General features: G+C 40.4%; 1 protein-coding gene across 8 annotated transcripts in view; it reads right to left on the bottom strand.

Moving 5' to 3' along the window:
• The window catches only part of PCM1 (pericentriolar material 1), a 74,522-nt gene that overhangs the window by 6,412 nt on the left and 42,370 nt on the right, over nucleotides 1-25,740 (bottom strand). For 5 of the 8 annotated variants that reach the window (XM_081332521.1, XM_081332522.1, XM_081332520.1 and 2 more), the window contains 13 exons: nucleotides 24,722-24,890; nucleotides 19,920-20,278; nucleotides 18,522-18,689; nucleotides 15,595-15,651; nucleotides 13,835-14,007; nucleotides 13,626-13,754; nucleotides 11,936-12,056; nucleotides 6,981-7,121; nucleotides 6,590-6,723; nucleotides 6,132-6,266; nucleotides 5,127-5,291; nucleotides 3,954-4,013; nucleotides 2,605-2,734 (listed from right to left, as the gene is read on the bottom strand). In XM_081332521.1, coding sequence (XP_081188647.1) covers nucleotides 2,605-2,734; nucleotides 3,954-4,013; nucleotides 5,127-5,291; nucleotides 6,132-6,266; nucleotides 6,590-6,723; nucleotides 6,981-7,121; nucleotides 11,936-12,056; nucleotides 13,626-13,754; nucleotides 13,835-14,007; nucleotides 15,595-15,651; nucleotides 18,522-18,689; nucleotides 19,920-20,278; nucleotides 24,722-24,890 — 1,941 coding nt within the window. The remainder of the gene's footprint in view (nucleotides 1-2,604; nucleotides 2,735-3,953; nucleotides 4,014-5,126; nucleotides 5,292-6,131; nucleotides 6,267-6,589; nucleotides 6,724-6,980; nucleotides 7,122-11,935; nucleotides 12,057-13,625; nucleotides 13,755-13,834; nucleotides 14,008-15,594; nucleotides 15,652-18,521; nucleotides 18,690-19,919; nucleotides 20,279-24,721; nucleotides 24,891-25,740) is intronic. The other 3 variants (XM_081332524.1, XM_081332527.1, XM_081332525.1) reach the window with 2 other exon arrangements.

The raw sequence follows: 25,740 nt of genomic DNA, 5'->3' as shown, positions 1-25,740 counted from the left end.
CCCCAAATCTCTGTTCCAGATGCAAACAGCTTGGACCAGTCCTCCGAGGTCACACCGCAAAGAGCGCACAAGTTCAGGCACCCATTCTCTTCAAGAGAGGATCGACTCTCCTGTCCCTCAAAATCAGGAACCGTGGCAGAAAGGAGACAGATCTTTTCAAAGTGAGTCCAACTCGGCAAGAAGCGAGGGGGAAGCATGAGGTATCTTAGTGGGTTGGGGAGGCCTTGGGGGCCTGTTCCATCACTGGGCTCCCCATGGCCTTCCCAACCCTGAGATACCTCATGTGCACTTAACAAGATGTGTGTGTCTTAATGAGCAGGAAGTGATCTTGTTCAAGGTATGAGATTCACTCCCACGAATTTTCAAGTTACGAATGGAATGGACAGTTTTCATTACATTCGTAACTTGAGGACTACCTGTATTTCAAAGTCCTCTGAAATGGTCTGTTTACAGTTTAAAATCTGAACATCCTAAATTTTTTGCTTCAAAATAAACTATCAAGAGACATTAGACAGTAGACAAGGGAATTACTTGAATTTAAGAAATACAAAATCAAAGACTACTTTGAAGCATAGAACTAGCTATTTGAGTCTTTAAATTGTAGCCTAAATTCTACAAATTATGCAAAATACTGAATATTGAGTAAAAGCTAGATGGATATCTAACAGCATAATTTTATGTTCATTTATTTAATTATCCATAATTTTATGTTTATTTAATTATGTTTATTTAATTATCCAACATGTACAATGTAGGATACTCCCAGACAGACTCAATGAAAGTCTAAGCCTATTACAGAAAGAAGCTACAAATGTTCAAAAATAATAGTATGTGCAGTATAATATTAAAAATGAATATGGATGTATTTCATTTCCTACTGGAGACACAGGAGTGAAAGACTGCTGTTGGAACAGTTCTATTTATACATGTAATCAACTTTATAATGTAAGCAAAATTCTGTTAAATCAGGCTCAAGGCCAACCTAGTCATCAGCATTAACTGTGAGAAGGATCTTGCAGTCCTAGTGGAGAATCTCTTAAATATGAGCCAGCAGTGTGCTACAGCTGCCAAAAAAGCCAACACAGTGTTAGGCTGCATGAAGACAGGGATAGAATCAAGATCATGTGAAGTCTTAATACCACTTTACAATGCCTTGGTAAGGCCACACTTGGAATATTACATCCAGTTTTGGTCACCACTATGTAAAAAAGATGTTGAGACTCTAGAAAGAGTGCAGAGAAGAGCAACAAAGATGATTAGGGAACTGGAGGCTAAAACATATAAAGAAGAGTTGCTGAAATTGAGTATGTCTAGTTTAATGAAAAGAAGGATAAGGGTAACATAGTAGTAGTGTTCCAATATCTCAGGGGTTGCCACAAAGAAGAGGGAGTCAAGCTATTCTCCAAAGTACCTGAGGGGCAGGACAAGACACAATGGATGGAAACTCATCAGAGAGAGAAGCAACCTAGAACTAAGAAATTTCCTGACAGTTAGAACAATTAATCAGTGGAAGAACCTGCCTCCAGAAGTGGTGAATGCTCCAATACTGGAAGTTTTTAAGAAGAGATTGGACAACCATTTGTCTGAAATGGTATGGGATTTCCTGCCTGAGCAGGAGGTTGGACTGTAAGACCTCCAAGGTCCCTTCCAACACTCTATTCTATTTTATTCTATTATTTTGTTTCTTAAAGTGGCCAGAAAGGTAACTCTGAAAAGCTTGCAAGCAGGAGACCAGAAATACAACTCTCCCACTATTGATCCCCTACAACTGGTATATGGAGGCATGCCACTTGCCTCAAAAAATAACACTGTGGCAGAGGTAAACAGATAGCTTGTATCCTCATGAATTTATGTATTCCCTGTTAAATCCACCTAAGTCAGTATCACTTTTGTGTCAATGAATCCCACAGATTATTTATGCATTGTGAAGAAGTGTTTTTCTATCATCTTCATTCAGTAGCTCTTGATCCTAGTCTCTTTAGAAAGGCCTCTTTCTCCATGCTCTGCCTGATTTTATGTAACTTACAGTAGTTATAAGAATGTGGTAAAACTCCAGAAAACTCTGGAATGCGCCACTTGAAAATGGATTCATTTTGCACAGTTCTACTAAATCATGACTATATTTTATAGACTATAGCATCTATCATGGTGGCACAGTGATAAGAATGCAGTAAGGCAGGCTTTCTTCTGCTGACTGGTGGCTTGCCTGCAGTTTGGTATTTCGAGTCTCACCGGCTCAAGGTTGACTCATTCTTCCAGCCTTCCAAGGCTGGTAAAATGAGGACCCAGATTGTTGGGGGCAATAAGCTGACTCTGTAAACAGCTTAAAAAGGACTGTAAGGCACTGTGAAGTGATATAAAAGTCTAAAGTGCTATTGCTATCTCATTTAAACATAATTCAGGCTCAATAGGTACAATCTACCTGATGCATTTAACAACTGAATTGGACAAACATGAATATATTTATTTTAATTTATTTAGCATATAGCAATTTATCTACAACAAGCTAGTAACAAGCCAAAATTAGTGATCTTGAAATAAAATTTTAATTTCATTCCACTAATGTAGAATGAAACTATAATCAAAATAATTAAAGTTGCTTACTTATGGAGACTGGACAATTTTCACTCTCTTCTTCCTGATCAGAAGGATCTGATCTTGTACTGATTGGAATTTCTCGGCTGAATATTGCAGGTTCATGAATTTGCTTAATAGTTTCAGTTTCATCTTTGTCCTAGAAATAAACAGAATTATTGTCATACAGAATAAAAGCATTTTAATTTTTTAAGATTAATTTTTAATGATTAAAACAAGAACAAATCCTATAATCTCTATTCTATAAAGAATTTTACAGTTCTGCTCAAAGTGCATTATCTCTACAGATATTATTTAAAAGCAACTTGGGGGAAAATATTGTGGAGTAAGGAATATGAAAACCATTTAGTGTGGAAGAACCTATTCAGCAACTATTACTCCTTGCTTATGAATCTCCAAGAGATATCTAGTTTGACTGCTGCTCAAAATTTTGCTGGCCACTCTCATTATTAAAAAATTAATCAATAAAAGCTCCAGCAAAAACTAGATTCCTTTTACTATGCATCACTTTTAGTTAGAACCTCCTAAGCCCATTTCTCTCTCTCTCTCTCTCTCTCTCTCTCTCTCTCTCTCTCTCTCTCTCTCTCTCTCTCTCTCTCTGTGTGTGTGTGTGTGTGTGTGTGTGTGTGTGTAGGATTATTAACTTCTCTGATAATTTGAGATAAATATAAAAAGTTCATTTATCTTTAAAAATTAATATAGTATTCATCAGAGGTTATAAAACACCTTCAATTACAAAATCTGTAAAAATAAAGAAATAGAAAGACCTACCCCAAAAATAAGCCCTACCTTGATTTTTGGGGGTGGGCCTAATATAAGCTCTATGGCAAAAATAGCCTAGTTTTGGGGCGAGGCACACGCCTAAAAATCAAGCTAGGGCGGGGTGTGTGTGTGTGTGTGTGTGTGTGTGTTTGTGTGTGTGTGTGTGTGTGTGTGTGCTGTTCCACGTACCCCGTATCCACTTATACCTTGCACCCAAGCCTCTCCTCGCCAGCACACTTCTTCTGTGGCATCCACAGGTCTGCATTTTGCAACCAGAGGCCTTTCCGGAAGGTCACTACAGCTGAGAACCGAGCTATAGATTCAATCCATTGCTTGGTTATCAGCTGCAGAGGCCTTCCGGAAAGGCCTGACTGGGAAATGCAGGCCCGAGCTACATTCTGAGCTGTAGAATGAAGCTGCTCCTTTGGCTGCAGAAGAAGTGGGCCAGCTGGGCGGGGCTGTCAATGCTGGAGGTGAGTAGAAAAGACATTCCCCCCAAAATAAGACTTGGTGCCTCTTTTGGAGGCAGAAAAAAAGACCCAGTCTTATTTTTGGGGAAACATGGTATTCCCCACATTGTTTAAAAAATCCCTTACTTTGTCTTCATCAATATCTTCAGTAGATGAACATACTCCTCCTTCAAGTGATTTTTTTACCTAATAAATAGAAATTTGAAAGAATATTGGCTTCTGTTCAAACTAAATACAAACAACCAGATAAGATGGAGATTGTAGGAGGTATATAAATGAATTCTGAGCCATATATTCATTCTGCTGTGATTTTCTTTTCAGTTGGTACAATTAAAGTATTACACTATTGTTTAACAAGATATTTTACTTTTTTGCAGCTTGCCCTATTAGAACTGGCTATTAGATTGCCTGAATACTTTCTCTGAAGGCTCTAGTTTGATATGACAGATATATATTTGAGTAGTTAAGTTTCCTTACAACGTAAAAATATAAAGGTCAGATGGTGCAAATCCTATCGTAATGCTAGTATTTTCAAACTCCTTATTTTTGTCTTGTGTCCAAACTGAAGGTAGAGTGAAACCTTAATTAACATTAATAAAAAACTAAGAAACAAACCTTCTATTATTCTACTGTTCTACAAATAATATTTTAAATCTAAACTGAAGAATTTAAAGTACAAAGAACTGAGTCATAAATAATAGGATGTGGTCCTATTATAACAAGCTAAAGAAAACCTTCATGGTAGGGCTCTGTTCGACATTCAAACAGAAATTTCTGCATCCTGACATCTGAAGTCTTACTAATGACAAACAAAATAAAGCAAAATATATGACCTTCCTCAAATTCATGAACACTAATTTCCAAAACATGCCTGTTTGTTTGCATTATTGCATAAAGAACCAAAAATATCCTTTAAAAAGGAAAATGTAAAACATGGTTTAATTTTGAAGCTGAATTACTTTCCAAGTTGAACAGAAATTCTCTAATAGAGAATTCTTAATAAATCCGGATTTATTATCAGATCAGCGCCCATCAGCCCCAGTCATTATGTCTGGTGTTTGGAAACAATGGGAGCTAGAAATGAAAATACTGTATCTGAGACCAACAATTGGGGAAAATTGAATAATTCAGAACTGAATATCACTTGACCTCAGGAAGAATAATATTGACAGAAAAAGAACTATCAAAACTATAATTTAACAGAATTTGAAATATATTAACAAAATTAATATATTTATATTATATGAAACAAAATTTTATATTGAACTCTTTAGTATAAGATTGTGTCATTCCACCTACTTCTATTTTTGGTTTACATTTTTGCTTTGTTGTCAGACTGTTATTATCCAAGTCCTGCATGAGTTTAAAAAAGGCTAATTCATTGAATAAGACTTCAGAAATCTCCACAAGAAGGTCCTCTCCACAATCCTTTAATTTTTTACCAGCAAATTTTGCCAGTGAATCCTGTGCAACAAAAAAAGAAAAAAGATTTAATATATCTATTATGTTCAACTTTCATCCTTTCCCACCTCCTGATTATATTCAAGGTGGCTGACATAGCATTATTCAAATTTAACATATTAGATCAAAGGCTTCGTTATGATCATTGAATGAGTTTATGAGAAGGTTCTAAGGCATATTGCATGTTATTCTAAAGCAAAACAGACAAGAATTTGGATTAAGTTCTCCCCCTTGTTTCTATGTGACAGATACTACATTTTCCAGATATTTTGATTGTATATTTCTCATTTGATTAAGAAATCAGTTCAGTACGCCAATTTCTAAAGCAAAAATAGAAGACATGAATGACAAGTATTCCGGAATAAGCTCAGTCAAAAGAAATAAGAGTTGCATTTCAATCCTTCCTACAGTCCATTCCCCTTAAAAAAGGATTTGGATAGTTCTCATTTTTAACCACTGAAGTAACATTTCAAATGATATATAAGAAGCAAGTTTCATTAAAACATTTGTTTTCTCATGCTGTAAAGATGAGCAGATTTTAAGTGTCAGCTTTTACAAATCAGACAAATGGTACAGATTGCACTTTCCATACTTATACTTGAGTTGCCAGATTACTTAAGCACTTTCATATTAATTTTTCAAGAAATTATAAAGTACTTAACTTTGATCCAGTAGTTTAGCTGCTATACAAACTGATTTATTGAAGTAGTAAAACCAATTGCCGTCATTGATATAAACATTCACATCAGAGTCAAGGTAAAATAATCTTTCCAAGCTTTCCCAGCACCATAATGATTTTGAAAATAATCTCTATTTTACGGAGCTCACGAATTATATACTTGCCTGCAAAATGCTACCAAGTTGCTTATGAAATATCTTGACAAATTCTTTGCTTTCATCATTTTGTTGAGTAAGGGTTAAGACCATACGCTTTACAGAAGTCAAGAGTTGGGAAGTACATATTTCATCCATGTGTTCCTAGAAAGAGTTGAGATTAAATTTTATTTACTTATTTTTTAATATAAAAAACTCACTGAATTTACATAGCTTGCTTATAATCTGCATATAGAGATAAGAAAAAGATCAGAGTTCAGTCAATCAAGTGCTTCTTTAGAGAATACAGAACATGAAGAAATATCTTATCTTTGGTAAGAAACACTTTTACTTTGAATATGGGATAAGTGAAGCACCATCTTCTCTATAGAGAGAATCAGCTGTTTAAGAAAAATCTAGTTACGAGTTTCTGTAAGAGCAAATTCTTAATTTCTAACTGGTAATAACTGAAATCAGCATTATAATACCTTCATAAAGGGGATGACTTCTTTCATAATTGCTTTTATTTGTCGATCCAGCTGCTGAGTATCTATTCGGGGGCAAGGAATAGAAGATACTTCAGTAGTCTGTGGTGCAGAATGGCTTTCAACTGCATCTGAACCTTTAAAAAAGTATGCTAATATTAATGGTTGTTCCCCTCACAAAAATGAACAATAAAGTAAAAATGTCTAGATCTTTGATTACATAAATACTTCTAGGGTTTTGATAAGCATACTGAAGAATAAAAAGTTCAATATAACAAGTGTATAGTCAGTGCCTTTTTATACAAATTATGTACAGTAAATACCAAAAGAATTACATTCAAAAATCAATGCTAATATAGCAGACAGTACCCTGAAATACGCAACGCATTAATACCTTCCAATTTAGAAGAAGGAGCAGTCTGGAGATTACTACAGCAACCATCCTCGGAATCAAGGTTTCCCTCTGCAGCTATTTTCATCCGTTCATATTCTCTCATTCTAGCCAATGCTTGGTCCAAATGAATCACAGTGTTGCCTATAGGTTGGCAAGAAAATCATGTAAAACAGATCTTTTGGCACTGAAAATCAAATATTACCAGGAGCAAATTAAACATAAAACTGCAAAAAGGGGGACCAAGATTATTCTTAAGTATACCTGATAAATCATAATTAGGTTAATTGGAACTTAATGACTGAATGCATGAAGAAGCTAACTATTTTGGAGATTTATAATACTTTGAAGCTAATGCCTAATAGAAGGGGGAAAAAATTTGCTTTATATATTAACAGTATTATGTTCTTTAATCTGTAACAATGGGTGTAAATTCCAAGCCACTCCACTAGGTATAAATGTTTTTTCATCAAGTTGTGGCATTGCTCTTTATCCAAAACCAAACCGCTCTGGAGAATTCTTGTTTAATTAATTGAGAAATAGAATGTGATGGCAATTAACAGTTCTTTTCTTTTTTGAATGCTAAGACTCAAAGAGAAATTCAAGTTTGAAAAAGGAACAACCTGTACTAAAATAGATGTTAATGTGACTGAGATTGTCAGAACCATATATTTCTTGCTTGCCTATATTTCCTGTATCTCTTACAGTTCCTATTATTTCCCTGACCCAGATTCCATTCTCTTCTCTCCCTGGGTTCTGCCATATTCCTGGAAGGGAGGGGGAATGCTTGTGGGTTTATTGCCTTGACTTCTGCTATGGCTACAACGTAATACTTGCTTTCCTCTGAACTTTTTTCTCCCTGTCAGCTAGAAAGGGGGGAGGAAGCAAGGAATGTAACCTCCAGCAACTGGCTAATCTCTACGCTCTCAGGAGAAGGTTCAAAGAGCCACCTAAACATCGCTGTTACAACCAGAGATGGCCTGATGTTATTTCCCTTTTCCCACGATGGACTTAACACCAGGGGATTGGCCAACATGAGCTGACCGGACGAACTTTGGAGTGGGGTTTTGCTTGGGGGACACCTTAACCCACGGGTCGGCAACCCGTGGCTCTGGAGCCACATAAGGCTCTTTCAGCCTTCTCCTGCAGCTCCCAGTCCTCCGCCATTTGCAGAGAGAGAGAGAGAGGTACTTGCACTTCCCTTCTTTCTCTCTCTCTGTGCGTGTGTGTGTGTATAAAAAAGAGAGTGGCCTCATGCTGTTCTCCGACAAGCTGACAAGCTTATTGGGCGGGGCTCTTGCCTTTGCTGCATCTCCGCAGGAAGCAGCAGAAAGCAGTAGTTCTCTCTCTCTCTCTCTCTCTCTCTCACACACACACACACACACACACACACACACACACACTCACACTGAGTGGGGGAAGAGGACTGGCAGACCAAGGGCAGGAGAGCCAGCCCAATAAGAATGTGTGTCAGCTTGTCGGAGAACAGCATGAAGACAGAAGATCAGAGAGAGAGAGGGGGGAAGAGAGAGGGGGGGAAGAGAGAGGAAGGGAGGGAGAGGGAGAACTCATGCACAGCAGCCTCTATTTCTTTTTAATTAAACTCTTCAATCAAGCTCCCCCCCTCGTCCGTGCGCGGGTTTTGCTGCTCCCAGTGTTTTCTTTTCTCTGGGAAACGCGTCCAAGTGGCTCTTTGAGTGTTTAAGGTTGCCGACCCCTGCCTTAACCTATCGATTCGCGCGGGAAAACTTCAGATCCTGTCTATTATGCCTGCTATCAGCTTCTCCTAATAAAAGTTCTTTTGGAAGAGTTCACTTCCATGAGTTCTGCTTTCTTGGGATGAGGTTTTGAAGTGGGCCCTGACATTAGACAGGATCTGCAGTAATAGTCAACCTGGAAGGAAGACCCTTACCGAGGGACTTTGCAAAATCCATGATGTCCGACAACGGTGCAGGGAAGGAAGAACCCGCCACTATGGGGGAGCCCTCCCTCCGGTCGGCAACCTGCCAGCTACCGGGATCTGAGACATCCTACACGTCAGAGGAAGAAGTGGTGGAGATGGGCAGCCACAAACCTCGATGGTCGATGGGTGCTGGAAAGAAAGATGAGTGGGAGAAGAGGTCAAGAAAAGTAACTCTGAGAGAAGGCAGCCACCAACCCGGGTGCAAGCAAGAAATGGAGATCCCTTCACCTTAGCGAAGATGAAGGAGATCGTGGGGAGTACTCGAGCTGGATTTGGGAGAAAGTTATTGACTTGATGAAAACAATCCTCGGCTCCTTCAAGGATGAGAAACCTGAACCCCACGGCCGCACCATTACTTTAGGCTATAACAAGAAAGACACCAAGGGGGAATCTGAAGCTTGAGATCCTGGGGATGTCCACTGAGGCCAAGACAGCAGACATTGCTTTGGCGGCCCCCACTCCCCGCCAGCCCGCAGCTGCCAACTGAGATGGGAGACATCACCACCGATGAAAACACCGATCCATGCAAAAATTCCCGCCACTGGACATGAAATTCCAGGGAGAATTGCGACGCCTGGGATTCTTCCTGACCCAAGTCCTCACCTATATGGAGGAATATGGCTGGGACATCCCAATTGATAAGGCCCGGAACCGCATCGTGCAGGCAGCCCTGGATGGCGTAGCAGCTGACTGGGTGGACCTACACGGCTCCGACGCTCCACAGCTCCAGTATTTAAACCAAAAAGCCCATGAAAGAATCAAGACCGTGAAGCAAGGCAGGCGCCCAGTGGCTGAATACACCCAGGATGTCCAAGCCATCGCAAGCAAGTTGAATTGGCCCGAGGACATCCTGCTCAGCCATTTTAAGGATGGCCTGAATTACAACCTCTATGATGCCTGTCTTCCCTGGGGAGACCCACACCGGCTGCACGACTGCTACGTCCTGGCAGAAGCCGAAATCGACCTGCTCAAGAGATATCGCAGAGGGAAGCTGTGGAGCTGATCGCCATTCAAACCATCACGCAAACCAGCGAAGCCACAACCCACTGCCAAGAAGACCACCGGATGCTTCAAATGCGGGAAGGAGGGACATCGCGCCACAGAATGCCGTTCAAAGAATCCCCAGGAAAAGGCAGACCGAGCACCAGTCAAAAAATCGGGGAAGTCACCAGCCAAACCGCAAGAGCCAGCTATGAAATGCAGTGAAGCCATACAGTTCCCCCCCTGCCCAACGTCGGAAGGGAACTTCGGCCTACACTGCAGGAGCCTCCAACTTGTCAGACGACAACTCTGAGGACGAACCCCTGGTAAGTGGACCCATTGCGCCCCTCACCCGGACAATGACTATACTAACCCCCCCCCGCCCGAATCTGTCAAAGTTAGCGCCCTAATAGACTCTGGCTGCACGCGTTGCCTTATTAGTCCAACGCTGGTGAGGAATCTGGGCATTCCGGTGAGGAGGCTAAAGAAACCAATCTCGTTCGGTCAATTAGATGGGTCCCTAGCAGGGGGGATGCTGGCCACCCTAGCCACATTACCAATCCATCTCACTCTGGGGAACCATGACATTTGTGGTAACCCCAGGCATGGAGTGCCCAATAATATTGGGGATGGCATGGTTAGCAAAATGGAACCCCTAAGTAACCTGGAGGACAGCTGAACTCAGATTCCCAAAGGGCGATCAATCAAACCTGCCATCCCAGGGAATCCAAAAAAGCCCTGAACAGGAAAAAGCTGCAGTGGGAGAAGACAAAACATTACCTGAGATACCGGAGGAATACAGGGACCTTGCTGAAGTTTTTAGCAAGAGGTTGGACGAGCTACCGTCTCACTGACCCACAGACTGTGCAATTATAATTAAGCCAGGAGCAAAGCTCCCAAAACCCAGACTGTATTCCATGAGCCCTGAAGAGCTACAAGAAATGCAGAAATTCATAGATAAGAATATGGAGCGGGGTTTCATCGAACCAGCTTCCCCTAAGAAAGCAGCATGTGAACTACTGCGCTTTGAACGCAATAAGCGAAAGCAATCTGTACCCTCTTCCCCTCATGAAAGACATGTTGTCCCACATATCGAAGGGAAAAGTTTTCACCAAACTGGACTTAAGAGAAGCTTATTACCGCATTAGAATCAAAGAAGGTGAAGAGTGGAAAACCGGCTTCAACTGCCCTATGAGATGCTACCAGTTTAAGGTCCTACCGTTCAGACTATTGGGAGCTCCTGTGGTTTTCATGCAATTAATCAATGATGTACTGAGGGAGCACCTATACAAAGGGGTCCTAGTCTATTTGGTTGACATCCTTATATTTACAGAAACTAAGGATGAACATATAAAATTTGTCAGAGACATTTTGAAAAAACTGCAAACTGCCCACCTTTATGCAAAGCTATTGAAATGCAAATTCCACAAGGAAAGGATAGATTATTTAGGCTACCGCATATCGCCCAAGGGCATCAAGATGGACCCCAAAAAGGTTGAGGTTTTGAAGTGGCCCCTGACACTGATCCTTGTTTAGTCGATACCTAGATTGTTCTGGTGATGAAACTAACAAGGACAGGTGGTTCTTCTTTAACAACCACTTATTCTGCAGCTGTTCTAACTTGTGGCATCACTCAAGTTCTGACTAGTGGTCAAGAGATCACAATTGGGCATTTGGCAACTGGCCCAAGTTTCTAATCATTGCAGCATTCTAATCACATTAGCACAATTTGTGACTTTCCCTGCGAGCTTCCTATAAGTAAAGTCAATGGAAAAATGGCAGAAAGTCAAAAGTGGCAATTACGTGAGATCATTTCTTAATGATCTTGCACAGTCCTTACCTACCAACCAATAGTACCAGGAACAGCAACTGCTGAAACTGCCATCATGTGACATTGCACTTTGTGCCGCATTGCCTAGCAATGGAAATTCTGGTCCCAGTTACAATTGATTGAACACTATCTGTATTCCAATGTCAACGAATTGCAAACTGCAAATGTCAGGTTGATGCTTACCAAGATCATCAGTAGCAAAAGGTTCAAAATTTGAAGACGTAGATCTAGTACTGCCGTTGTCTCTATCATTTTGTTCAGATTCTATGCAAGCACCTTGGTCAAAATTCTTTGCAAATGTCTCCTTAAAAAAGTCATAACACAAAAAATTGACAATGCTTTTCCATAATCAATCATCCTTTTTGCATTTTTATACATTATAATTCTGAAATTTTAAGTAATATTATTTTAAAACAGACTTCTCAGATTTGATCCCTTGCAGGTATACTGACTTGTAAGCTGGGAATTATAGAAATTGAAGTGAATGCATATATTGGGGAACATAGTACATGTGTTCAACAAGACCAAGCCTCCAGCCACCTGCATAAACTGAACACAGATATATATGGAAGTTATGGCTAGAAAGAGAAGAGCTGTATATACCCTTCTACCAAAAAACTGCAAGTAAAAATGAGACTATAACTCCTCCAGGCTATGCTCTGAAAACTTCTAACAAATCTGCTTATTTGGAATGGTATGCCATATCTGCAATACCTTGGAACTGTTTCTGGTTCAAAGATTTACTTCTGAAAAGCACCAAACTCTCCTGAGGATGATCCAAAGGAGGTGAGGCATGGTCTGAAACAGGACAGAACGTTTCCAAGTTGTTTAGAACTTTCATTTCCCAAATCAATGACTTCTGCACATTCCTAGGACCCCTGACAAGCATCTTGTCAGACCTCAATGTATTTCTTTCTTATACCTTCATTTTCAGGTTCTGCCATCCTATTGGGGGGGGGGAGGTTTGTGGTTGGAAGAGGGAGGGGGAACGACCTATGAGTCTTCTACAATTTATTTCCTTTGTTTTGTTCTATCCTCTTTGAAGTATCTTACTTGGGGTGTGAATGTGCCATCTGCCTTGATGGGAAGAAGCTGCAGAGAAACTCGACAGCCTTGAGAACGGTGCCTTATCTGTTGTTTCCCACAACAACTTAACACCTATGGATTGGTTCAATTCAAACCAGCAGGTTGGACACTTGGGAGTTGGGGTTTGAAAGGGTTCTTTTTCATGGAACATTTCAGACGGGAAATACTCAGATCCTGCCTTACTCTCCTGCCATCAATACCTTCCAATAAATACCTATTGAGACAATGCCAGTTTCAAGAGTTCTGCTTCCTTGGGAGAATTAATTGAGGCAGATCTTGCTATTTCTCTATCAAGAACAATTTTATTTCTATGAAGTAACAATTTCACATTAAAAGGGGATTCTTAATAAATGTCAAAGCAAAATACTAAGTCCATTTATTATTGAAAGAAATCAGTATGTAATAAGAAAAAAACTATGGCAGTCTACATTATCTTGTGATTTTTTTAAAAAAAATCTCTTAAAAGAATGAAAATCAAAATGTTGCAGCAGGGACAAAAGATGGTATGAGTGTTAAGGAAAGAATTAGACTGCGTAGTATAATTCAAGCTGGTTTTAAAAGATCTTCACAGTTCAAGTTTTATAGGTAATTTTATCTACGCTTTACACAAAAGTGTAAGAGTATAACTAGTCCTTTGCAGTTATACAATATACAACTCAGTAAAGTGGACAAACTAAATCTAATTGTTCAATGAGTTTTATGATAAAATCTAAAATAAAAAATACACCTTTATTAAGTAAAAGATCAATACTGATCTTAAAATATCCCTAAGATTTAGATAACTTACATCATCAGTGGTCGCAAGGCTTTCACTGGGAGTAAGCTCTGAATTTGACCCTATCCAGGCATTTGAGTTCAATTGCTTTGGACATTCTCCTCTTGTATTATCTTCAGATGTATGTCTGGTCACTATGTCCTGTATAAAGGAATAGATTTTGTTAGAAATTTATTTTTCAGAAATTAAAAAAGACAACTTCAAATCAGTTTTCTATGTACCTGTAAAGCATACAATGCTCTTTGCCTCAAATAATCTGTATTTAGCATCTGGAGTTCATGGAAAAGTTCAATTAGAAAATGAGGGCGAGATTCATTTTGAGATATCAAAGTAGCTACTTCAGAATAAATGGTGTCTCGTAAAGCTTCAAACATAGAAAGGTCACTGCCTGTTTCTGCAGAAAGACAAAGACATAAATACAATCATTATACTCTCTTGATATTAATTTTTTATTAGAACAAAAGTTTTGAGGAGAATATATAGCACAGTTGTGATATGGTCACACCTTCTAGGAAGAAAGCAAGTTCTTCAGCTCGTGTTTGAAAGAAATAAGATATTCCTGTTCAGTAGTTAATTTTCTGCAGGATGCTACCCTAGAGTTCCCTCATCTTAGTGAGGCAGTTGCTAAAAATATGAAAAGTCCTTACATGTGAATTATAGAGCATGCCAATTATGATTCAAGTTATTTTGTACTTATTTTACACTTCTAAAACAAATTAATTTCTGCATATCTTTGCAAAACTAACATTTCCAGAAAAAGGCACCTCATAGACCCAAACACACAGATACTAATGATTAACCACAATTAGATACATTCTCCCATTCACTTGTGAATCTTATTTAAAGACAGAATTAAGTTCAGTAAGAAGTCCCCAATTTAATACTGAAATTCCAAGTGTGTGTAGAAATTTATGTTTAATATACCATAGAGTGAATTTATGATCAGGAATGATATTCGAGCAAAGGGTCAATGTTCTGAACTCCAAATATTAATGCTTTAAATTTACTTCCAAATGTCTCAAACGTTTTTGCCCCATATCCTGATATCAGTTCACTTTTATCTATCTATAAATGTGCAGATTTCTAAAATGATAGCATAGTCATAAATTATTACATACATCATCTATCACCTCAGAGTACATCAGAGAGCCAAATCATTTCTGACATTTATGGACCTAATCAGTTTCTTTACTTCATGGCTGTGTCATGACTGTGAAGAGGTAGGTTATGATACTTTATGTCATAATTTTTTATTCAAGATCTCAAATAGTTGATTTTATTTGCCCTGAATTCTGAATAAGTGCAATTTTAGACATCCAATGATGAATTTTGGCAACTACAATTCTTTTAAGCATTAATTAATTCAGGTCCTTCATTTTTTAAATAATAAAAGTCTTATTCTTATTCCACTTGACCCACAAGCTGTATTTTCTTGCAGCTAAGACTTACTGCCAGAGACAACTAGGCACCAACTCTCAATTGACAGCAGACACATCATTAAAACAACATATTAAAATGTATAGCTATGTTGCGTAATATTTGGATTTTCAAAAGATCACATAATCAGATGGCCTTCAGATACAAATAGTTTATAATAAACTATCATTATTTATTACAGCTTATATTTTTTGGAATGTTAGTAGCTACTCATGGTTGATGATTCAATCACAGTTCAAGAAAAAATACAAAAAATAGTTGCATATTGGCTATCTCAAGAAACAGCTACATATCCCAGATTTACTGGTAAGCATAGCTTAGTTTCTAATATAAAAGATACCACTTATATCCTGTCATAAAAGCCTTTCTTATCTGCACTATCTGCCTCATGATCTTTTAATAATAATATCTATTGAAGTGAGTAAGTAGATAAAAACCTTTCAGTAATGAAAGGCATATTGAACAATTAAATAAGCACATAAAAATAGAAAAGTTAAACAAATGAAGGCAAGTAAGTTTAGAAGCTAAGCAGCTAGTGCATTACCTGGTGCTTGTATGCATGCATTTCTGTTAGACTGCTGCAGTATTCTCCTAGCATGTGCTGCAGGAAAGGTGCGGGTGGGAAGGACAGACAGTGATAAACACAAAATGTGTATCAGAAATAAAGGCAAGGCCTAGTGAAATAACAGGAGAATGTCTACTTTGTAATAAATGATTTTTTTAAACTTCCCCTGGTAACCTTTCCACTCCAGAAAAGGAAAAAAAGAGTATCAGATTCAAAAAGTATTTTTCTAAATACATGGCTTTGCAATGGTCTCATACACAATTCTAGTTGAGACCAGAATTTACAACCATTTTGGTGCCAAATAAAGTAAAAAATATAATATAATTTCAACACTATTCTCCCATAATCTCAAAGAGCCAAAAAAAGAAGAAAAAGATAAACATTTCTTCCTTAAAGGTAAAAAGAAAAACTGGCCCTTAATCATAATTTGTATTATGAGTATGAGCCAGTCTCTAGTCTCCTGAGTCAACCACTTGTTTTCTTTCCTCTTCCATGGTAGCTATAAAATTAGACACTTTTGCTTTGGATTTACAAGTTTTTAAAGAATTATGCAAGGTATAAACTACAGTAAAGATAACTGTCACTGGAACTATGGCAAATCTCTGTTTCAGACAAATCCTGAATAACATAGGAGATTAATCTAATTTAAATATGTGGCTGAATAAAAAAGCAAGTATTTGATACAAAACCCAGTTGTAAAGTTACAAAATGATCTGGGGCTTCAGTGCTGCAAGAGATTCTACTGTTTCTATTACTTCATAAATAAGGAAAGGAATACGTCTAGTGACTAGTCTACTTTGCAATTAATGGGAACAATACATTCAAAAACTTATACAGTGGTACCTTGGTATTCAATTGCTTTGAAACCCATTGAATTTGGTACTCGATGCATTTGACGTGAAAATGTTGTCCCAATCCTCACTGTTTGTTACTCAATGCACAAGCTAAAACTTGTTGGTGTTGGCTGCCTTGTGACTCACCACATTATTCCTTAAGGGAAAAAACTGTTTGGTGCTCATCATTTTTGGTACTCATCGCACCTCTCAGAACCAATTAATGATGAGTACCAAGGCACCTCTGTATTGCTTGAAGAAGAGAATTGATAGCCATCTTTGAATACTTAAAGAGTTGTCTCAGGAAAGAGAATACAGATCCATTTTTCCTGAGGTAAGATAAGAACCAATGGGTGGAAGCTTTACAAAGAAAGATCCAAGCTTGAAGTAAGGAAGAATTTCCTGATGGTAAGAATTATTAAGTAGTGGAACACTCTGCCCTCTGGAGTTCTGAGTGTTCCATCACTGGAGCTTTCAAGCAAATGTTATGGAAGCAATTTTCCTGGTTATTTTTCTGGAACTGAGAAAAAGGCAATACAGTGGAAGGTCTCAAATCTATTATAATTATGTAATGTGTCTGTAAATTTCATTCCATTCTACTACAAAAAGCTTTTAGTATGTTTTCCCTAATTGAAGAATATTTTCCTAAAGTGCCCAATTAGCCAATTTCTGTAACCTGTTCAAGCTCCATGGCCACATTTACTTTGGATGCAAACAATGCAGCAACGGAAATAAATCAAAAACAAAAGCAAAGGGCTCTGAGATAGATTACCAAAGAAAGAAGACTGGGCTCGCGATTATAATGTTAAACTATGGTTTTGTGGCAACTTCAGACCCCAGAGGTGCATGAAGTTCCTCAAATCCCTTAGAGTCCCTCCAAAGTTGCCAATAAACTGTATTCTTTAATAGTAGAAAGCATATTAACTAAATTTAACTAATCTAACTTGAATGAAATTTGAACTAAAGCCAAATCAAACAAATCTAAATTTTATCCAAGCCTCAGATAACTTTTGGGAGTGTGTAGCTCCAAAAATGTAGGCACTGCTCTGAACACTCCCAGTTTATTGTTAAATCTGAATATGCCCTCTCACACATTATGCATGTATACCAAATATGTTTAGAACTACAACTGAGTAATAGGAGTTTAGCTCTTCCAAGTGAAACTATTATATATAGAGAAAATGGGCCTTTCTTTTATTGAGTTTAACTCTCATTTATGAACAGAAGACTAAAAGAACCTTATTTTGACTGTGTCCAATTAATCCCTGAAAATACTTCATAAGAGATTAGAAGAGGCTGCTAAATATTCACTGAGAGTGATCTCTGAAAAATGAACAAAATCTTTATCCAAGTCCTTCTGCCTGATTTTGAGATGTCCCCTTCAGGACAAGCTAGTCTATTCATCAAAATCCCCCAATCCTTAGTGAAGTATTTTGACAAGAGAAATTATGTCTATCAGTCCCATCACACATTCTTAATTGCAAATGTTAACACAGAAACACATGTACATGCATGCATATTGGATATATATAATGCACTTTTTTATATATGTATACATACATACATATTTGAACAGTATACTTTTTCACTATATATATATGTAGGCATGTGTATAGTGAAAAAGTGCACTGTTGTACAATTATTAATCAGGAATAATTTGATTCTTGAAACTTGTTGCTATTTACTTGCTTTAAACATTTATTAAAACAAATTGGTAAACGTAGCAATTAAACATGTTATTAACATAATGACAACACAATCTATGAACAAATTATTTAAGCTGAGTTTTAATTTTAAATATGCTTACCTGAATCCATTTGTTATTATATTTAAAAGGATCTTAATAGAATGGAAATGAATTTAGGACTGAAATAAAAAAATCCATCCATATTTTCACAATTATATTTTTTATCAATATACTCTGTATTATGTTCTGTGAATATTCTGCTAAACAGTTAGCAGTTGTGTGTTGTAACAAAAGATTTAAAACCCAATTCTTTATATGCAAACATGAAGAACATATGGATCCATTTATTTTAGAGGTATATCATTTAAATATTTTAAAATAAGTACCTGAAGACATTTCTGATGATCTACTATATTTAATTATTTTCTCTAATTGTTCCCGATTCTTTTTACTGAACACTTTTGCTTGAACAAATTCTTCTTTCCGAGTTGAAGGTCGACCACTATTGCCTTTGTAAGGCTCACATGTACTAGAAACACTGGCACTTTCAAAACCTTTAAATAAATAGATTTTAGTTTTACAACTTATTCTAATTCTCCAAAGCTGTAACATTTTAAAATATCAAACCCAATGTCAATCTATTAAGCAAAATATCTTAAAGGATTCTACTTGTAAGTTGAATCAACTAATTAAAAAAATGGTTTAGATTAAATTAAATGTTGATTTGAGTCAAATAACAGAAGCTATACCAACTAATAAAACCAACCATGTTACAAGACAGTAATATTTCTGAAAGGCACTAAAAAAAGACATCTATAAGCATTATCTACAATTATTTTACAATAGAAATGTAAAGTGGGTGAGAAAGCATTCATTCATAAGGTCTTGTCCTATAATCTTCATAGTGTGATTTAATGTCACAAAGTGTATTAATAAATATCGTTTATATGGTGTGAATATTATTTTGAATATAGCAAAAATGTTATTTATTTGTATTAGACAGCAACAAATGATTAGTCTTCAATGTTGAAAAGTATAATCCTACTTTTTTATCAATAGACCACTCTGCATTTAATTTGTTCACTAATTCCATAAATCCCAAGAACTCTTTGACAGTTATGCCTCAAATTAGCTGGCTCGAAAAATCTCAATATTATTGTATGCAAATGTTAAACTACTGGTTGAATGTATGGTTCTTTTCTTCATGACTACTTCCATTAACAATCAATGTCTACCTCTTAAGCTGGAACAATGTCATAAAACAAAAATTATTGATTTCTGGGTAATCATCAAAATCTCTATAAACCTTGGGCTATGACCATGCTAAACATACACTTAATGACATCAAATTTCATGCAGAAGTAAATACGTCACAGAGAAATAGTTTTGGCAAGTGGCCAATTAACTCTCTTCACTGACATTTTCCAAACTAAGGAAAGCTTTCTTTTGGGCATGCATAATATTTTGCAAATGAATCTAAAATATATATTCTAAATAGGGTTAAGAGGGCAAGCAGATCTGCTCCTTGTGCCATTGGACAAGAGAGATTATAAGAGGAGCTTCCATCTAAGAAAAAAATATGAAAGTACTGGTTCAGTTACACCAGGAATTGCCACAGGACCTACCTATAGGGAAAACAATTATAAAGTTTTACACTGATGCAGCCTATTTTAAGAGTTTTGTGGACTCAGTTTTTGAGGTTTTCTCACCTCAAGAAAAAAAATGCAAATACAGAGCAACACAAGCACAAAACAAGCCCAACTTTATATATACAGTTGTCATACCATTAGCTCTAGGTCGTTTTTTAAACTGGGAACTACTCCTCCTCTTATTCTTGGACTTTGGTGTTTTGTCTTTTGAAGCCAGACTGGCCTGTGCAGATGCTTTCCTAGGTTTAAATGTTTTTGTCACAGTAGTTGGATCCACCGGGTCAGGCATGCTACTAAAGCTTTCCAGAGATTCTTCATCAAATTCCCTTTGTCTGCTTATGTCAGGTTGATTTTTGTGATTGCTACATGCTGCATTTTGCATAGGGGTTGCAAATCCAGTCCTGGGAAATGGCTGTTTTTCTTTTCCTCCTTCCTGATACTCATTTAACCAAGCTGATCTATTTTCCATTTCTTCTTCAGGCTGTCTCTGACTTCTTAATAAAGACAGAAACATTCCAAATATATTTCAGTCATAGTAGTAAAGCCAAAGGTTTTCCAAGAAAAGTTAATAAATAAAAATATAATTTAGCACAGTTCCATTGCTACTTTGCACAAATCTCTAATACAGTTCAGCAGCCTTCTTTACAGTGGTTCAGCATTCAATATAATCAGCGTTAACAGCCTTTAGCACATAACCTTGGAAACACAAATATTGGGTTCAGAAAAAGAGGCCGAATGTGTCTTCAAACAATACTGAGGTATGGTAAAAGATGATAGGTTCCTGCCCCCACATCATTCTATTTGAATCACTGATATTTTAAAAAAAACTACTGTTGCCTAGCAATTAAATTGATATTCAGAGTAATATGGTACTTGTAGCAAGACAAACCAAAATTAAAATTATTCTATAATTTATTTTTTCAAATACAGTTTGAAATTAAAACCAATGATGCTCTACCTTTTCTCTTTATGCATTAACCAGCTGGGTGACTTTGGGCCAGTCACTCTCTCTCAACCCAACTCACAGGCTTTTTATTGTGGGGAAAAATAGGAGGAAGGTGTGTTGGATATGTCCACCACCTTGAGTTATTTGTAAAAGTAATAAAGGCAGGGAAACAACTAAAATACCAACTTTATTAATCAAACTCTATCATAATGGAAACCAAACTATTCAGTGCTCAGAGGTTTCTACTAAGGAAGGTTCTTTGAATACAAAGCATTATTCTGTCCTTATTTTTTTTAAAAAAAGTAAAATATGAATCATCCAATTAGAACAGGCATGTCAAACTCGCGACATCACGTGACGTCACTTGACGTATCACAACTTTTTCCCCATTTCCAGCAATGAGGTGGGCGCAGTTTCAACGTGATGCATCCGGCCCGCAGGCTGGCAGTTTGACATGCCTCTATTAGAAGATCAGTTATTGCTGAACCTAAATGGAATCAGACTAATACCGAGTACCTTTGAGTAAAGGAAATTCCTCATCTCAACAAATACTGAAATACCGTATATACTTGAGTATAAGCCGAATTTTTCAGCCCACTTTTTGGGCTGAAAAATTCCACTTCGGCTTATACTCCAGTCAACAAAAAAACTTACCGAGGACTTGTGCGCGGCCGAGGCTTTGGTGCTTCCGGGATCGCGTGCACCTCTCCCAAGCCACCGCCGTCCGAGACCTGCCGAAGTTTGGGGAGGTTTGGGGAGGTGCGCGCGCACCTCCCCAAACCTCCCCAAACGTCGGCAGGTCTCCGGACCTCCGCGCCTTGCCTGCCTGCTTCTTTCCGCAGCGGAAAGAAGCAGGCAGGCAGGGCGCGGAGGAACGGAGACCTGCCGACGTTTGGGGAGGTTTGGGCTCCTCCCCAAACCTCGGCAGGTCTCCGTTCCTCCGCGCAGACCTGCCGACGTTTGGGGAGGTTTGGGCGCCTCCCCAAACCTCCCCAAACCTCGGCAGGTCTCCGTTCCTCCTGCCGACCTTTGGGGAGGTTTGGGCGCCTCCCCAAACCTCCCCAAACCTCGGCAGGTCTCCGTTCCTCCTGCCGACCTTTGGGGAGGTTTGGGCGCCTCCCCAAACCTCGGCAGGTCTCCGTTCCTCCTGCCGACCTTTGGGGAGGTTTGGGCGCCTCCCCAAACCTCCCCAAACCTCGGCAGGTCTCCGTTCCTCCGCGCAGACCTGCCGACGTTTGGGGAGGTTTGGGCGCCTCCCCAAACCTCCCCAAACCTCGGCAGGTCTCCGTTCCTCCTGCCGACCTTTGGGGAGGTTTGGGCGCCTCCCCAAACCTCGGCAGGTCTCCGTTCCTCCGCGCAGACCTGCCGACGTTTGGGGAGGTTTGGGCGCCTCCCCAAACCTCGGCAGGTCTCCGTTCCTGTTTGGGGAGGTTTGGGCGCCTCCCCAAACCTCCCCAAACCTCGGCAGGTCTCCGTTCCTCCGCACAGACCTGCCGACGTTTGGGGAGGTTTGGGCGCCTCCCCAAACCTCCCCAAACCTCGGCAGGTCTCCGTTCCTGTTTGGGGAGGTTTGGGCGCCTCCCCAAACCTCCCCAAACCTCGGCAGGTCTCCGTTCCTCCGCGCAGACCTGCCGACCTTTGGGGAGGTTTGGGCGCCTCCCCAAACCTCCCCAAACCTCGGCAGGTCTCCGTTCTTCCTGCCGACCTTTGGGGAGGTTTGGGCGCCTCCCCAAACCTCGGCAGGTCTCCGTTCCTGTTTGGGGAGGTTTGGGCGCCTCCCCAAACCTCGGCAGGTCTCCGTTCCTCCGCACAGACCTGCCGACGTTTGGGGAGGTTTGGGCGCCTCCCCAAACCTCCCCAAACCTCGGCAGCTCTCCGTTCCTCCTGCCGACCTTTGGGGAGGTTTGGGCGCCTCCCCAAACCTCGGCAGGTCTCCGTTCCTCCGCGCAGACCTGCCGACGTTTGGGGAGGTTTGGGCGCCTCCCCAAACCTCCCCAAACCTCGGCAGGTCTCCGTTCCTGTTTGGGGAGGTTTGGGCGCCTCCCCAAACCTCCCCAAACCTCGGCAGGTCTCCGTTCCTCCGCGCAGACCTGCCGACCTTTGGGGAGGTTTGGGCGCCTCCCCAAACCTCCCCAAACCTCGGCAGGTCTCCGTTCCTGTTTGGGGAGGTTTGGGCGCCGCCCCAAACCTCCCCAAACCTCGGCAGGTCTCCGTTCCTCCGCGCAGACCTGCCGACGTTTGGGGAGGTTTGGGCGCCTCCCCAAACCTCCCCAAACCTCGGCAGGTCTCCGTTCCTGTTTGGGGAGGTTTGGGCGCCTCCCCAAACCTCCCCAAACCTCGGCAGGTCTCCGTTCCTCCGCGCAGACCTGCCGACGTTTGGGGAGGTTTGGGCGCCTCCCCAAACCTCCCCAAACCTCGGCAGGTCTCCGTTCCTGTTTGGGGAGGTTTGGGCGCCTCCCCAAACCTCCCCAAACCTCGGCAGGTCTCCGTTCCTGTTTGGGGAGGTTTGGGCGCCTCCCCAAACCTCCCCAAACCTCGGCAGGTCTCCGTTCCTCCGCGCAGACCTGCCGACCTTTGGGGAGGTTTGGGCGCCTCCCCAAACCTCCCCAAACCTCGGCAGGTCTCCGTTCCTCCTGCCGACCTTTGGGGAGGTTTGGGCGCCTCCCCAAACGGAGACCTGCCGAGGTTTGGGGAGGTTTGGGGAGGCGCCCAAACCTCCCCAAAGGTCGGCAGGAGGAACGGAGACCTGCCGAGGTTTGGGGAGGTTTGGGGAGGCGCCCAAACCTCCCCAAAGGTCGGCAGGAGGAACGGAGACCTGCCGAGGTTTGGGGAGGCGCCCAAACCTCCCCAAAGGTCGGCAGGAGGAACGGAGACCTGCCGAGGTTTGGGGAGGCGCCCAAACCTCCCCAAAGGTCGGCAGGAGGAACGGAGACCTGCCGAGGTTTGGGGAGGTTTGGGGAGGCGCCCAAACCTCCCCAAAGGTCGGCAGGAGGAACGGAGACCTGCCGAGGTTTGGGGAGGCGCCCAAACCTCCCCAAAGGTCGGCAGGTCTGCGCGGAGGAACGGAGACCTGCAGAGGTTTGGGGAGGCGCCCAAACCTCCCCAAAGGTCGGCAGGAGGAACGGAGACCTGCCGAGGTTTGGGGAGGTTTGGGGAGGCGCCCAAACCTCCCCAAAGGTCGGCAGGAGGAACGGAGACCTGCCGAGGTTTGGGGAGGTTTGGGGAGGCGCCCAAACCTCCCCAAAGGTCGGCAGGAGGAACGGAGACCTGCCGAGGTTTGGGGAGGCGCCCAAACCTCCCCAAAGGTCGGCAGGAGGAACGGAGACCTGCCGAGGTTTGGGGAGGTTTGGGGAGGCGCCCAAACCTCCCCAAAGGTCGGCAGGAGGAACGGAGACCTGCCGACGTTTGGGGAGGTTTGGGGAGGTGCGCGCGATCCTGGAAGCACCGAAGCCTCGGTCGCGCGCAAGTCCTCGGTAAGCTCCGGGCGGTCACTTGCTTCGCGTCTCCTGAGGGAAGGGGGGGCGACTGGAGCGGGCGTGTTTCCTCGCCTGCTGGGCGCCGCGATTTGCCCGGGGAACGCGCGGGCCCCGAATGGCAGCGTGGAGCGAGGAAGCGGACAGCCAGGGCTTCCCCGAGAGCCGCGGCCACACAGGGTATTCCTGTGTATTCAGGCTTGCAAAATGGCGGATCGAGCCTCTGCTGGCGGCAGAGGCTTGCAGAACGGCGGATCGGCTTATACTCGAGTCAATAACTTTTTCCAGGTTTTGGGGGTGAAATTGGGGGTCTCGGCTTATACTCGAGTCGGCTTATACTCAAGTATATACGGTATATCATTTATAAGCACCTCTTTCATTACGTCCGTGTTCAAGAGAAAAGAATACCAAATACAAGAAAAATTTTCTTTTCACAAGCAGAATATCAAGTGTAAATCATAATGGAATGCTGCTCGCCAAGCACTATAAGCGGATACCTCATACTAGGTTTCAGATACCTTTGGTTCTCTGCTCCAGAGGTAGAATTACTTTCAAATGGCTTTGGAAATGCCATATAGTCAGTTTTTCCAGTACTGTTATGGTTTAAGGTTGGCTGATGTTCACTGTTTTGAACATTACAATTATGTGAAAAGTCCCCAGATGGGAACATCTGACCAAGATTGATGCCTATAAAAATAAATGAGATCAGAAATAGGTTATCTACATAATTTAATTATTTTTTTTAATCACAGAATACAAGAAAAGTAAATAAACACTAACATATTATTGGGTTTTCAAGTTATGTTGCTATTTTTCTTCAGGATACTCAAAATAGCTCAGATGAAATTATTCCATTTATAACCATGCTATGTCAATCACATGGCTATAAGAATGATTTGAATCCCAGTATATGAAATCTGTACTATAATTTATAGATTTACAGGAAAAAATAAAGTTGAAATAACTTGAGAATAAGAATATATACTAACCTAGATACTACATTTTTTACTTAAATTATTTCCTAGTTAATGCATTTGAGGAGCAAATAGTAAAATCAATCTGCACATTAAGTGCTATTTCCTCTGGCAGTAAATAAATTTTTATGTTCAACTGAGAATGTTCTCTTACAGATGAACAAATGCTGCAGGGACCATATTTCACTTTTAGTTGATTTTAGGGTGCTGTACGAAAGTTCAGTCTTAATTCCGTTATATAAAATTTACTAACATCTGAATCAAAAGAATAGCAGTTCAGTTTTGTTTAGAAAATTGAATGGTTCAAATAAACATTATTAAACATATATCGTCAATTAAATTCCTTTTATATTTTACTTCTCTTCATTCTCGATTACTGTAAGACAGGCAAACATGTACTCTTTTGTTCTTAATCTTTGTAAATTTTCTTTTGAATAATATGAATTATTTTTTAATCTTAACAGTACTGGAGGAAAAATATTATTTAGATGGAAGCAATAAATTAAAACCACAAACTAAGATGTCAAATATTTTCTTCGCTATTAAAGAGGCAATTCAAGCAT

The sequence above is a fragment of the Vipera berus genome, assembly GCF_964194415.1.
Source record: "Vipera berus genome assembly, chromosome: 7".
Taxonomy (NCBI): Eukaryota; Metazoa; Chordata; class Lepidosauria; order Squamata; family Viperidae; genus Vipera; species Vipera berus.
This window is presented reverse-complemented; position numbering and strand designations above follow the sequence as displayed.